The sequence below is a fragment of the Siphateles boraxobius genome, unplaced genomic scaffold, assembly GCF_051911475.1.
Source record: "Siphateles boraxobius isolate OS27281-9 unplaced genomic scaffold, OSU_SipBor_1 25, whole genome shotgun sequence".
NCBI classification, from domain to species: Eukaryota; Metazoa; Chordata; class Actinopteri; order Cypriniformes; family Leuciscidae; genus Siphateles; species Siphateles boraxobius.
In genome coordinates this window covers 3,385,001-3,399,464 of record NW_027508866.1, presented here as the reverse complement: position 1 = coordinate 3,399,464, position 14,464 = coordinate 3,385,001, and the positions used below count along the sequence as shown (strand labels likewise).

General features: G+C 42.3%; 2 protein-coding genes across 3 annotated transcripts in view; both read left to right on the top strand.

Moving 5' to 3' along the window:
* The window catches only part of LOC143749653 (ly6/PLAUR domain-containing protein 2-like), a 549,686-nt gene that overhangs the window by 519,659 nt on the left and 15,563 nt on the right, over positions 1–14,464 (top strand). The window lies entirely within an intron of this gene.
* Positions 13,078–14,464, top strand: part of LOC143749486 (uncharacterized) — a 2,960-nt gene continuing 1,573 nt past the window's right edge. The window contains exons 1-3 of the mRNA XM_077241963.1: positions 13,078–13,582; positions 13,839–14,006; positions 14,169–14,264. Coding sequence (XP_077098078.1) covers positions 13,079–13,582; positions 13,839–14,006; positions 14,169–14,264 — 768 coding nt within the window. The 5' untranslated portion in view covers position 13,078. The remainder of the gene's footprint in view (positions 13,583–13,838; positions 14,007–14,168; positions 14,265–14,464) is intronic.

Here is a 14,464-nt window from a genome sequence, read left to right as displayed (position 1 = left end):
TGTGTATAAAATATTACATAACATTTTAAAATTAAAGCGATTCTTCATTGACCGAGTAGCCTAACAGAATAGGCCGCTGTAGGCAGCCTGATTATCAAGTATCAAAAGGACTTTGCGACAAACGCATAAAATGCCTTAATGTAGGCCTTTTGCGTCCGAAATGTTGTTTTAGAATGTTGCAAGTTAAGACTTACAGTGAGGAAAACAAAGTCATGTCTATTCTGAGAACATAATGAAAATAAGCATGAATCAATCCCCTACTTTAATATATCCTGCTCACTTTACACCTTTCTAGGAAATCTGAAAAAATATTTTTTACAGAATGCTGAACGCATTTATTAATTGTTATTAATTTAGTGCATGGTCTATGTTTGGATGAATATGCAGACTGCCCATACAGATGAGCCGCGAATGTTGTCTATAACAAAAACAAAACCACGGCAACTACTGTTGGACGTTTTATTTGGGTGTTAAAATAACAAAATCTGCACGTTTGAATATGACGTTTTAAAATATGACGTCATTACAGTACCAAAATACAAACAAATCCTTTGGCACGTTTGTGGTTTTTTTACCCTTTCATGCATGAATTATGATAACCTCATTCAGGATTTTTTCCCCTTGTGTTTTTATTGCTCTTAGAGCATGAAAATCAACATATGAAATTTTATTTAAAAAATGTTTTTAGACAGATTTTCAGATGTGCACAAATCTTGAATTATAGGGAAAAATTTGTTTTTCTCAGGCTATGCAGTTTCAAACACATTAATAATAATGTTAATAATAATATCAGCCCCTTTCACTCATAAAACCCAATGAATTATCAATTGACGGACTACCTTTTACCAACTCATGTTCATCTATACGGCTTTTGCTACCATACACACTTCAGCCCCGTCAATAACCGTTAAGGCCCGTTCACACCAAGCACGATAACTATAAAGATAACGATAAAGATATAATTCTAAAAATCGTTCTCCATATTAAAGAATAACAGAGTTCACACCACAACTATAACGATAAAGATATGAGGAACGATATCCTTGGGATCACTTTCAGATCGATTTTTTTCCAGCTGTCGAACGATAAAACACTGACAGCCAATCAGAATCCATTCTAATTTAAAGGTCTTGTGCATTTAAAATGGCAGATGAAATTGCAGAGAAGCTAATTGTCGAGGTACAAAAAAACCCTCCACTGTTTGACAAGTCAAACCCTCTTTTCAAGGATACACTAAAAAAGATGGATATATGGAAAGCAATCGGTCGTATCCTGGGAATAAATGGTGAGAAGTATCAACGATGAGATATTATGCAGTTCCCTTTCAAGGGAACTCGAGCTGCGTTTGAGACGCGATGGGAACGCTCTGCGTGATTACGTCGTGAAGCACGTGTAAAATCAGTCCAATGGAAGCCCACTACGACATAGGTGACGTCATAGACCAGGAAACTATATAGCAGCCCTGAAATCAGACCGCGACAGCTTCTGTATCTTCAGCAAGCGCTCTCTGTATATCTGTCCTTGTCTATTTATTGTTGTCTGTCAAGCCCAATATATCTATCATTATTATGGCGAGCAAGCAAGATTATAGACGGTGTGTTGTTCCCTGCCCTCGTTATATTACGGGTGGACACACACACATCAGCTTTGTGTTGCTTGTTTGGGAGTGGAGCATGCCCAGTCAGTCCCCGAGGGGGCTGATTGTGTGCATTGTATGAGTCTATCTATGAAGACGCTCCGCTCTCGCCGATCGTTCTTTGAGGAGAATGGTTTGGTTCGCGCTCCCTGCGCGGGTCTCGCTGTTGCTTAGACACGGCGGCAACTCGCATTTTGGGGTTCGCAAACGGATCTGACAGCGTGGGTTGGGACGGGCCCCGCCCTATCTTAGCTTTCACCTGCAGATCCAGTGTGCTGCGATTTCCAGTTCCGAGGAATTGGTATCGTTAGTGTTTTGTTAAGAAAAAGTGAACAAAACAAATAAAAGTATTAAGAAAAAGGCAGATGTTTGATTTTTCAATAAATAGGCAGCTCATAACTCTGTTGAGTAAAGATGAGCTTTTTAAAGGAGGTTTTTCTAATGCTGTTGCTAGTTAAATATTTACTGGACAACTGAACATTATGAGAGTGAAAATAAAAAGAGTTTATTGGATGAAATGTATCTAAAAAAACAGGAAAACTCTGTATCTCAGCCTCCTCGTCGGGGACTACTGGTTTTTCCCTATCTCCACACTGAGGTGTCGAGATCGTGGAATAAACCGGTTTCTATTTTATGTGTTTAATACCCAAACATCTAACTAGAGTAATGTTATGGGTATTAAGTATCATGGTATGACAGTGCCTCGGATTATAGAGACGCTTGCGAGCTTTCTCTCTCCTGAGTCGGCGTCATCATTTTTAACCCCGACGTTACCCACCAGCCATCTTTAATAATAAATAAATTTTATGAGGCAGTACTGGTGGGTAAAGTATTTAAGGACATAGATGAATGTGAGGATGTCAGCATTGACTCTATTCGAGAATATATTCGAGAATATATATATATATATGTTTATATGTATACGTTTTTCTGATATAAAAATAAAGAAAAAGAAAGATAAAAATGTCTGTTCTTCTGGACGCTCTGCTTTCAAGAAAACTAAACCTTTCAGCGGCGTTCCAGAGGTTTCTTCCTCAACAATCTATGTTCCTGAAACTGGCATAGAGTGAAAAGAAGAAGACCTGATGCTGAGGCTATCAGGCTTCTAAGGGTGGTCCCCTCCGGGGTAGGGACGGTTTTGAGAAATCGTTTCTCCTCGGCGCCCTCTGGGGTGCGACTCTCTGAGGAGGGTCGCAGCGCTGCCAGTTCGGTTGTTCCCTGCCGGTTCGCCGTTCAGGGCACCGAGGTGTCAGCGTCCCCATACGATCCTCCGAGGAGGGTCGTAGAGCAGTCAGTTCGGTCTCCCTGCCGGTTCGCCGTTTCAGGGTGCCGAGGTGCCTGCTTTTTCCTACGATCCTCCGAGGAGGGTCGTAGGAACTAAGCTGTTAATAAACTAAAGCTCTAATAAAGCTTAGACAAGAAGTCCTGTCGAAAAAATAAAAGGAGGGACGGTTTTGAGAAATCGTTTCTCCTCGGCGCCCACTGGGGTGCGACTCTCTGAGGAGGGTCGCAGTGCTGCCAGTTCGGTTGTTCCCTGCCGGTTCGGCGCTTCAGGGCGCCGAGGTGTCAGCGTCCCCGTGCAATCCTCTGAGGAGGGTTGTAGAACGGTCGGTTCGGTTGTTCCCTGCAGGTTCGCCGCTTCAGGGCACCGAAATGATTGTTCAAGCAAATCCAGAGGCCAGTCTCGAGAGACTGGTTCCCCTTATCTGAATTTCTGGCAGCGTAGAAACTTCTCCCAAATATTTCTCTATGGGTCCTGCACATAATAGAAAAGGGTTACAGAATTCAGCTCGGTTCTCGTCCGCCCAGATTTCAGGGGGTCCTCCCTACGGTAGTGGACTCACAGCAGGCTCTGGTTATGGAGCAGAAAGTACTGACACTTCTTCAAAAAGGAGCTATAGAAAGGGTTTCTCCTCCCAGCAGAGAGTCAGGGTTTTACAGCCGTTACTTCATTGTTCCAAAGAAAGGTTGAGGGTTGCATCCTGTTCTAGATCTGCGCCATTTAAACAGCAGAGTTCAGAAACTCAAGTTCAGAATGCTTACACTTAAACAGATTGTATCACAGATTCAGTCCGAGGACTGGTTTGTCACAATAGACTTGAAGGACGCGTACTTCCAAGTATCTATCCATCCTCATCACAGGAAGTTCCTGAGGTTCGCTTTAAAAATGGGGGCGAAGCATACCAGTATCGGGTTCTTCCATTTGGCCTATGTTTATCACCCCGCACCTTTACAAAATGCGTGGATGCAGCTCTGGCTCCTTTGAGACTCCAGGGCATTCGCGTATTATATTATATCGACGATTGGTTGATCCTAGCTCAATTTGAGCATATGGCAGTTCGGCATCGAGATGTCGTTCTGTCTCATTTAAAGATGTTGGGGTTGCCACTCAACGCCAGAAGAGTGTGATCCTCCCAGCTCAGAGGACCACTTTTCTAGGTGTAATATGGGTCTATTTAGGCCAGTCACTCACTGTGAAACAGTTTCAGACTGTGGGTCTCATGTCAGCTGCGTTCAACGTAATTACTTTTGGCCTTCTGTACATGAGACCCCTGCAGTGGTGGCTCAGGACCAAGGGGTTTTCTCCGAGGGGAAATACGTTTTCACATGATCAAGGTCACGCGGCTATGCCTACGTGCCTCGGTCATGTGGAAGAACCTTGGTTCCTCGCCCAGGCCCAGTGTTGGGGGTTTCTTGTCGACGCATTATGCTATCGACGGATGCTTCCCTCACAAGTCGGAAGTGATCATGAGTGGTCGCTCTGCGGAGGGTCCGGTCAACACACTGACGATCGTATATCAGAGCAGATATCCTGTTGAGGCAGGGGCTGAGGCCCGGGGAATGGAGAATTCACCCCGTGGTGGTGGAGCTCCTATGGGAGATCTTTGGTCAATCTCAGGTCGATCTTTTCGCTATGGTTTTCCCTCACATATCCAGCTCCTCTCGGACTGGACGCTATGGTGCAGGTGTGGCCGAGGCTTCACCTGTACACAATCCCCCCCGTTATCAATGCTCCCGGGAGTTCTGCTGGGGTGCGACTCTCTGAGGAGGGTCGCAGCGCTGCCACTTCGGTTGTTCCCTGCCGGTTCGCCGCTTCAGGGCGCCGAGGTGTCAGCGTCCCTGTGCAATCCTCTGAGGAGGGTTGTAGAACGGTCAGTTCGGTTGTTCCCTGCCGGTTCGCCACTTCAGGGCGCCGAAATGATTGTTCAATCAAATCCAGAGGCCAGTCTCGAGAGACTGGTTCCCTTATCGGAATTTCTGGCAGCGTGGAAACTTCTGCCAAATATTTCTCTATGGGTCCTGCACATAATAGAAAAGGGTTAAACGGAGTTGTGGAAACGGTGGGCTTGGCCTCTGAGGGGGCCCAGCTCATAGAATCCGGTCTCTCGACTGAGGTCGTTGAGACCGTCCTTCAATCCAGAGCTCCTTCCACGAGAAAACTATGTACATTGAAATGGAAACTGTTCTCTACATGGCGTGGAGAACGTTTTTTAAAATCTTGTTAACTGCCCGGTTGGTACAGTTCTCGATTTCCTCAAGACCGTTTCTCTGCTGGATTATCTCCCTCCACCTTAAGGTGTTCGTAGCGGCTATATCTGCTTATCACCCCTCTCGGGGCTTCTTCTCTTGGGAGAGATCCTCTTATTATTTGTTTTCTCCGTGGTACATTAAGGCTCAGGCCTGCACTGCAATCTAGAGCACCGGCTTGGGATTTGGCCATTGTCCTTGAGGGTCTGGCCTTGGCTCCCTTCGAGCCCATCGAGGAGGTTTCAGAAAAATTCCTCACTCTAAAGACTATATTTCTCCTTGCTATTTCGTCTATCAAGAGAATTGGTGATTTACATGCTCTGTCGGTTGCTCCTTCATGTCTGGAATTTGCACCTGGTATGGTGAAAGCATTCCTCTACCCTAGACCGGGTTATATTCCTAAGGTCCCACTAAATGTTGGTGGCCCAAAATGTGCGGCAGGCCTTTTTATCCTCCTCCCTTTAATACCACAGATCAGGAACAGCTTAACCTGTTATGTCCATTCCGGGCTTTAGATGCCTACGTTTACAGAGCTGCTCTGTGGCGTAAATCTGAGCAATTATTTGTTTGTTTTGGGTCACTCAAGAGAGGATGCCCTGCATCTAAACAGGTGATGAGTAAATGGATAGTCGAGGCTATTCATTGGCTTATGAAGCGGCCGGACAGCCTTCACCAATGCTGTGCGGGCCCATTCTACTCGTAGTATGGCGGCCTCTATGGCCTTAATTTCGTGAGTTTCCCTTCTTGACGTGTGTAATGCGGCAGGATGGTCCTCTCCGCATACATTTGTCAGGTTTTATGACCTTGACCTCTCCACTCCTATAGGGCGAGGTTGCTTGCTTCTTAGTGTGCGCAGGACTTCACACAGAACGGGCATTTGTCACTATGGCGTAGTGGGTATAGGGTTCCCATCGCGTTTTAAACGCAGCTCGAGTTCGCTTGAAAGGGAACGTCTCAGGTTACGTATGCAACCCTGGTTCCCTGATAGGGAACGAGACACTGCGTTTGCCTGCCATACTTCCTGCATGCCCTGATCGACTTGCTTCAAGTTTTTATGAAGCTGTCGCGGTCTGATTTCAGGGCTGCTATATAGTTTCCTGGTCTATGACGTCACCTATGTCGTAGTGGGCTTCCATTGGACTGATTTTACACGTGCTTCACGACGTAATCACGCAGAGCGTTCCCATCGCGTCTCAAACACAGCATCTCGTTCCCTATCAGGGAACCAGGGTTACATACGTAACCTGAGACGTTTAGCATAGTGTAACAATATTACCTCAGGTAAGTTAGGCTATCCAGTGCTAGTTTTGACAACATTGCTGAAGTTGCAGTGAAAAAGGCGTTGTATACATAAAGGTGTTGACTAGGCGATGTTTTTATCCCATCATTGACTTTGTCATCTAAATTCACTGTCAGATTAGATCGATTACACTAGACTTGCTAGATTCACTGTTTAGTATGGGGTTAGATTTCAATCACAATTTTGCGCGCGCAAGATCACATTTTGAGCATGCAAAAGGGCATTTCGCACGCGCGTGAACTGAGTTTTGTGCGCGTGAACTGAGTTTTGCGGAGAAATGTTCGTCTCGCAGATAAGAAAATATTTTGAGCGAACGAAAATCAATTTTGCATTTAAAATAAGTATTTGGATGTGCGCAGACGTTCTCTTTCGCATGTGCAAAGTTTCACTTTCTTGCTCCTCTCATACCAGCCCTGAGCGCTCTCTAAGCGCAGACGGCTCGCGTGCTCAACACAACCCAGCGTTACAATATGTCATAATTCCAGCCAATCAGAGATGAGGCTGCTAAATTCTGATTGGCTGGCTTGACAACCAAAAACAAGACTCCCTGCATCATCGACTGCGGAAGAGGAAAAATGCATGGTGAAAGCTTACTGTCTATGGGTGAAAGAGATGTTTGTTTAATAACTTTTAGCACTTCAATTTAAGTTAAAATGTCTACCACTCGAAGACCACACGCAAGTAGCTTATTTTTAATCAAAATCAAATCGTACTATTACTGTACACAATGGCATGTCCCTGTGTTTCCTACACCTCAAGTGGTAGTTCTAACTTCTTTCTGAACTGCAAGTTATGTAATTAACATTAGTGAAATATGAATGTGACCTAGCTGGGGTCTCAAATGTTACACGTTTCCAGAAATTAAGATGGACAGACTTTTCCCCTTTTAATGAGATAAGTGTGTAAAAAAGGTAACGTTACATCACTCGCATCAGAATAAAAAAAAAAGCCATCAAATAAACGTAGAATGCAATGTAATAACGTTCAAATAATATTCAATCTACTAAATATTCTTGGAATTATTTAAACAAAAACATTCACAGCAGAGATGTTCTGTAAAAACAACTATCGTACTGTATTTTTTTATATACTATTTAGGATGGAGAGTGTGCACATTGGGATGCAGACTTGTTCCCCTCACTGAAAAAAACAAAACAAAACAAACAAAAAAACATGTGAGTAACAATGCAAACATATATGCAAATATAACTGTAAGTGAAAATCTTGGGGATGTGACCCACAAGACTTCTACTATATAATTACTCGCATAATTAGATTTTTATTTTTTTTTGCAATGAGGGAGAATAAGCCTGCATCTCAATGTGCATACTATCCATCCTAAATAGTAGTTAAGATTACTAATCCAGTCTATATTTTTACAGTAGACTAATATACATAATACATGCAAAACCGTCCACCTAATTGTTTACATTGTCATGTTTGCTATTTTGAGTATGATAGGGCAAGCATACACATCTGTAATTTTTAAGGCAAATGTAATTCGACAGGAACATAATTTGACCTCTATTCCACAGGATATTCTGATAGAGCAGTTTTTGGAGAGACTTTTGAACAAATTGCAATCTGCAATAAGTCAGCAACCACTCAATCTTGATTACTTGGAGTTCATGAGCCACCATGAGCTTGTCATACTTGAATCCTTTTCTGGACAGATAGACATTCCCCCAGAGATTTTAGATGGACTACGAAATCTTTATCACCTGGTAAGGTCTGAGATTGAAGCCACATGTGTGCCAAGTGTGGAAGTGGAAAGAGTCGTTGGTCCAGGTGCTGGATGCCCAAAAATTGTAATTGAGAGAGAAAAACTAAAAGATTTGCTGCTGTAAGCCCGAACAGTACTACTAGCTTATAAAGACTGAGGTCACTACAGTTAAAATCTCTTGCTGAGTTAATCCACCTTTAAACTATTAATGTCTATAAACAAATATGTATTTTTATATTTGTGTGGCTCAGCATTTCTGAGTGAACACCGCTGGTTCACTCAATATTTTTAAGTGTACTGTCGATCACGTGATATGACGTCATGACGTGCTGTCCTAGCTGACGTTACCTGAAAAATCTATCCAAGATGGATACCCTCTCGAGCGACGTGGTATCAAGCATTAAACAACTTTAAGTTTAGCCAAAACACTTCAAAACTACTTTGCTTGTTGTAACATTGTAAGAATATCATATTTCACATGATATTTGACTGTTAGACGAGGCTATTTTTAATATGTAAGTTGCAAGCGCGCAGCCTCACGTTGCCGCGCGCATTTTTTATGCGCCGAAAGCGCGAGCGCCATTACGTTACCGTTAGTCCGCCTGCTAGTGACAGATAATATCATGTGTGCTGTTAATGTCGTGGCAAGACAATAATGTTAACGGTAGTTATTAACTCTTTTCAGCAAGCGATAGTCCTTCCGTTTTTGAGTGTGTTGCTACTGTTTGTGTTAAGCGCCCTGCTCTGGTAAGTTGAATGTGATGTTATTCCCAACTTAACGTTACATGCACCCAAATGAGCTAGTGGCTAAAGTTAGCTGTAACTTTTACTCAAACAAAGTTAAGGTTATGGGTTAATAGTTAACGAATGAACTCTGCAAGTTTTCATTAAACCTTTACAAACGTCTTTTCATTATAGGTTGAAGTGGAAGAAGTACAGAGAAGTGCATCCCCCAAAATCAAGGTGACTCAAATGTTAATTTAGGCTGTAACCTATTTTTCACCATTTATTTTATTTGTGTTTCACCTGTATTTTGAAATCTGATAACATTGTTATTTGCACTCTTGGTCATAAAGTGCTTCACTGGTTGGGGGGTCAGCCCTGGTCTAGATTTTATGCAGTCAGCAGTGAATTCATGGACACTGAAGACTTTGATCGTTTTTTTGCAAAGTGAGTTGTAATAGTATCTATAAAACCCACTCTTTGCCGATTATTTTTGCTTTTTCTGTTCTTGAGTAAATCAATCAAAAGTCTCTTAAAAATTAAATATCTTGCTGTCTGTTTTTGTGTGCATGTGCAGACCTACATTGTCACCAGAGTTCAACTTTATCGGTAAGTTACATTAACACTTGAAATTTTGTATCATATTTTGTATCATTAATTTGTAAAAGAGGTTGTAAAAGAGGTTTCATATTGATTGTTTTATCTGTGCCCACAGAACCAACTTACTCCAAATATTGAACAAGTCTGACCTTTCTGTGGTAATCACACATTTCACATGCAGGAACATTAACTATGTTAAGTTTATAAGTAGAGAGTCTGAAGCATAAGGAATTTTAGTGGTCAAATCATTCAATGGAGTGGAAGTGCAAGTTGTGTGCTGTCACTTCAGACACCCGGGCCCATTTATTTAGGCACTACCGTTTACAGCATAGTCATTATTCAAGAGTTAGCCCTTTGCCATGTCTCCACAACTCTTGTATTTGTACATTTCCATCATTTAATGCATTGAAAATTCATTTATCACGAGTCCACAAAGACACATGCAGAACTGGTGCAGGTGAAAGAGCACAAGTAAGACATACACTTTTTAAGTGTCCATTGTGTGAGTTCAAACAGCCTTTCTCAGAGGTGACACTGTTCAGTCATTTAAGAGGACATTTAAAAAACCATGAGAATGTACCTTGCCCATTTAAGGACTGCAACTACCGCACAAATGTCTATTCATCATTTAATGCACACAAAAGTAGGACACATGAAGGCAGTTTAAACTTTTGTGATGACATTGTATTAACAGAGAATGATAGTGCACCAGTCATAAACACTGCTGTTCTTGAGGACGAGGATCCTGCTCAGTGTCACCATGCAGGCATATCTGCTTCTCCTGAGTCTGACAGTTGGTGTGACACCAGCCAGTTAAGGGCCCAGTTACACCATAATTTGTCCTCCTTGTTCTTGAAGATGCAAACTGTTCTTCATGTTTCTGACATGGCATCACAGGAAATAGTTGATCACCTGACTCAGATATTTTCCCTGTCTCAACCTCTTGTCAAAGATACTATACAAGAGATACTACAGAGGCATCATGTCTCTCCTACTGAAGCAATCATGAATGATTTGGTGAATGCTGTTATAGACACAAATATTTTTTTCAGTGCCACAGCTAAAGGTGAGGAGTTGTCCTCAACTAAACGAAGAAAAACATTTATTGAGAAAAACTACCCTGTGGTAATGCCAGTGCAGTATGTATTAGAGCCTGGATGCACAATGGTCTATGTCCCTATACTCCAGATGATCCAGAAAATGTTCAAACATACTGACATCCTTGACAGAATCAAGGAAACCAAGAGCTCAGAAAAAGGCCATTACATGAGCCATCAAGATGGCTCATATTTCCAAGAGAATAATTTTTTGTCTTCTTCAGAGCTGTCACTGCCACTGGTTTTGTACATTGATGACCTTGAAATTGCAAATCCACTAGGCACTTCAAGGAAAATCCATAAACTCTGTTCAGTGTACTGGGTGGTTGCTGATTTGCCAGTTAAATACCGATCAGCACTGCATGTGATTCAGCTAGCAGCACTATGCAAGGTAACTGATCTTAAGAGGTGTGGCTATCAAGGAGTACTTGGTCCTTTGCTACAAGACCTTCACATTCTTGAGGAAGATGGCGTATTCATTGAGTGCCTTGGTCAGTCAGTCCGTGGAACTGTTTTATGTGTTGTGTCTGATAATCTGGCAGCCCACTCATTGGCAGGCTTTATGCAATCCTTCAGAGCAGGATATATTTGTAGATTCTGCAAGGCTACACGAGACCAAATTCTGTCTCTCGAAGTCAGAGATGGTGAATTTAGTCCAAGGACTAAAGCCAGTCATGACTGTGATGTGCAGGATATTACGCAAGAGGGTGGTCAAAGCCAGTGTGGTGTCAAAGGGGACTGTGTCTTGAGAGAGAAGTTGCAGTATTTTCATACCATCACTGGTTTCCCACCTGATGTCCTGCATGATCTTTTTGAGGGTATTGTACCTGTTGAGTTGGCCCTATGTATTAAGGAGATGATTCGGCTCAAATATTTTACTCTTGAGTATTTGAACTGGAAAATTGTGTCATTCCCGTACCAACACACAGACAAGATTGATAAACCACGACCTATTTCAAAGAACTTTGCTGCAAAGAGGACCATTGGTGGCAATGGCCACGAAAATAGCACATTGTTGAGACTACTCCCATTGATGATTGGTAATACAGTCCCTGAGGGAGATGGTGCTTGGACTGTATTGATGGATTTGAAAGATGTTGTGGAGCCTGTGCTGTCCCCAACATTTGATGACGCATCTATCCAGTATTTGCAGACTAAGATACAGGATCACAGACACATGCTTCAGGAGGTTTTCCCAGAGTTCGCACTGCTCCCTAAACATCATTATGTAGAACACTACCCAGATCTCATACAGTGTTTTGGGCCTCTTGTCCATTTGTGGACTATGCGGTTCGAGGGCAAACACCGATTTTTCAAGCGTGTAGTACATGACACACTAAACTTTAAGAATGTTTTAAAAACACTAGCGACTAGGCATCAGCACATGATGGCCTACTATCTCAGTGCACCATCATTCTTTAAACCACATCAGCAGACATCAAATGTCTCCTCTGTCTTGGTTTCAGAGCTTCCTGAGGTTGCAAAAGAACACATTAAGGAAAAAACAGACAGCAACCTGATTTACAGCACATCAAAAATCATTATTGATGGTACTGATTATGATGTTGGGATGTTTGTATCTGTAGGGCAGGAGGGGGGACTGCCTCAGTTTAGCAAAATCCAGCAGATCCTCCTTGTTAACAATGATGTCACTTTTCTTTGCCAAGGACACAAATCACACTACATTGAACACCTGAGATCATATGAACTTTTCCCAGGCAATGTAACTGTCCACAGTGTATCAGAGCTCAATGACAACTCACCCCTCTCTGCATACAGTGTAGAAGGAAAATTGCTGTTGACGCCCAAACGATTCATATTGTTGCACTGAAAGTACATTTACATCTTGTGATTTAAAAAAAAATACTTAGTAGATCTTAGATCATATTTTAACACAAGGGTAAACTTACAGTATGTAAAGGGTGATAATTAGCAGTTACATTTTTGTATGCACTACTAAATCTGCTTATTTTTCCATGTCAATCTTCATACATAGACTTGTCCCTCAGAAGATGGCAGCAACCCCAAAATTTCTGCTGCGTGTTTATGTTACCACAGATGTTGCTATAAAGGTAACTTTGACTGAGCGACCAGAGTCGGTGAAAGAACTAATCAACATACTGCGAGAAAAAGCCAAGCCAAGACTGGACTTTGAGTTTACCTTGCATTATGAGGATCCTGACTTTGGTGGACAACTCAGCTGTCTAGTTGATATTCAAGAGTTACCAGAGAAGGCGACATTGAAAATTATCAGATCAGAAACTGATACCAGCTCATGTGCATCTTCTGATACAGACATCCTTCCTCTTGTGCCTATAAGCCAGCGTCAGAAGTCCTGGCCTGACATCTTCCCTGTGCCAAATTTTTCTTATGAAGTGGAGCATGTGCTTGAAGAGGGAAACAGTGCCTTTGCAACTTCTGGAAAGACACTGAAATTAACAAGATCCCAAAAGCACAACATCTAGGAGAACATGGCTGCAGTGATGTACAACTTCAAACCTTACCCAAGTGACAATGATGTGGGTATGGCAGCTGAAGCTCTTGTTACATCTCATCCTTGTCTTAAAGAGCCTGGAAGTGTGAGTGGATGGTATGGATGGAAAATGAGCCTGAAATTTAAGATGGGGGATTATCGTGGCAAGCTGTCAAGATCTGGATGTTTGGAGGTTTCTGTCAACGCAGGTAAAAGGAGCAAAAATAACCCTGACAAAGATCACCCACACTCCAACATAAAAAGAGCCAGACGAGCTGAAGTTAACTTCCTTCCAAACTTTCCCAAGGGAGAAAGTCAGGCCAGTTTGGAAGAAATGAGACTGCAGATTATGGACGAAGTTCAGAAGAGTCAGCAAAACCTACGCTTGATAGAAATGCTCATGCAGAAGACCTTTGCCCTTCGTCGCCAGGAGATAATTCAGGAAAATCCACAGGTGAAGGACTTCTTGGGGAAATGGCCAGCTCTTCGGATTGAATCACAGGTAAAACACAGATTCACTTCTCTTTTCTGCCACTATTCACACATATTTCTATGCCAATTTTGAATATGTATCACATTCAAATGGAACAGCAAATGCCACTATTCTCTGTCGGTAAGAACTATCACTTTGCATGTGTGACCATGTTGCTCAACAGTGTGTTTTAATGGAACATGTTGCATCACAAATGTGTTTTCTGTTGCAAATCTAGTATTAGTCTTTTTATATAATTATTTTTGTTTTGTTTTTGTTTTTGTAGCTTTGTGCTGAGTTCCAACGCATCACAAACGTCAACCTACGGAACCAGTTTTATGCTGTGCTTGACCAACATACACCTGGACTGATGGCCTTGTATAGGCAGAAGGCGGCACGAACCGGAAAGATATCAGAGGCGCTGCGTGACATCTTAAAGATTTATGATCTCCAGGTGAGTTAAAGATGAACTTTGAGCTTCAGGTCCCACTGGACAGCAGGGCCTCAAGGTGTCATTGTCTGTCTAACACTTTGCCAAATGCCATGAATTTGGTCAGAACATCCATACTGAAAGAAGAATGAAATCTGTAATATTCATTTTTGCTTGTTCTTCCAGGAAGTGCGCGATGTCAATATGAAGCGTACTGTAGCCCTTCGTGCCCTCCCGGTATACATGCGTGAGGAGGACCCACAGTTCTTCAAGACTTGTAATGTAAGTATTCAGTATATTCAGAGAACTATTAGTATCTAGCAGCCACTTAACTATATCTAGTTACCCCTTAGTAAACCTTGTGTGTAGGTGTCATTGTAACGGTAAATGGACTGTACTTAGTGTGCACATGGATATACAGTATGTGCATATAAGCATACATATATATGTAAAAGCTCTAACCTCATGTAATCCCAAACCTT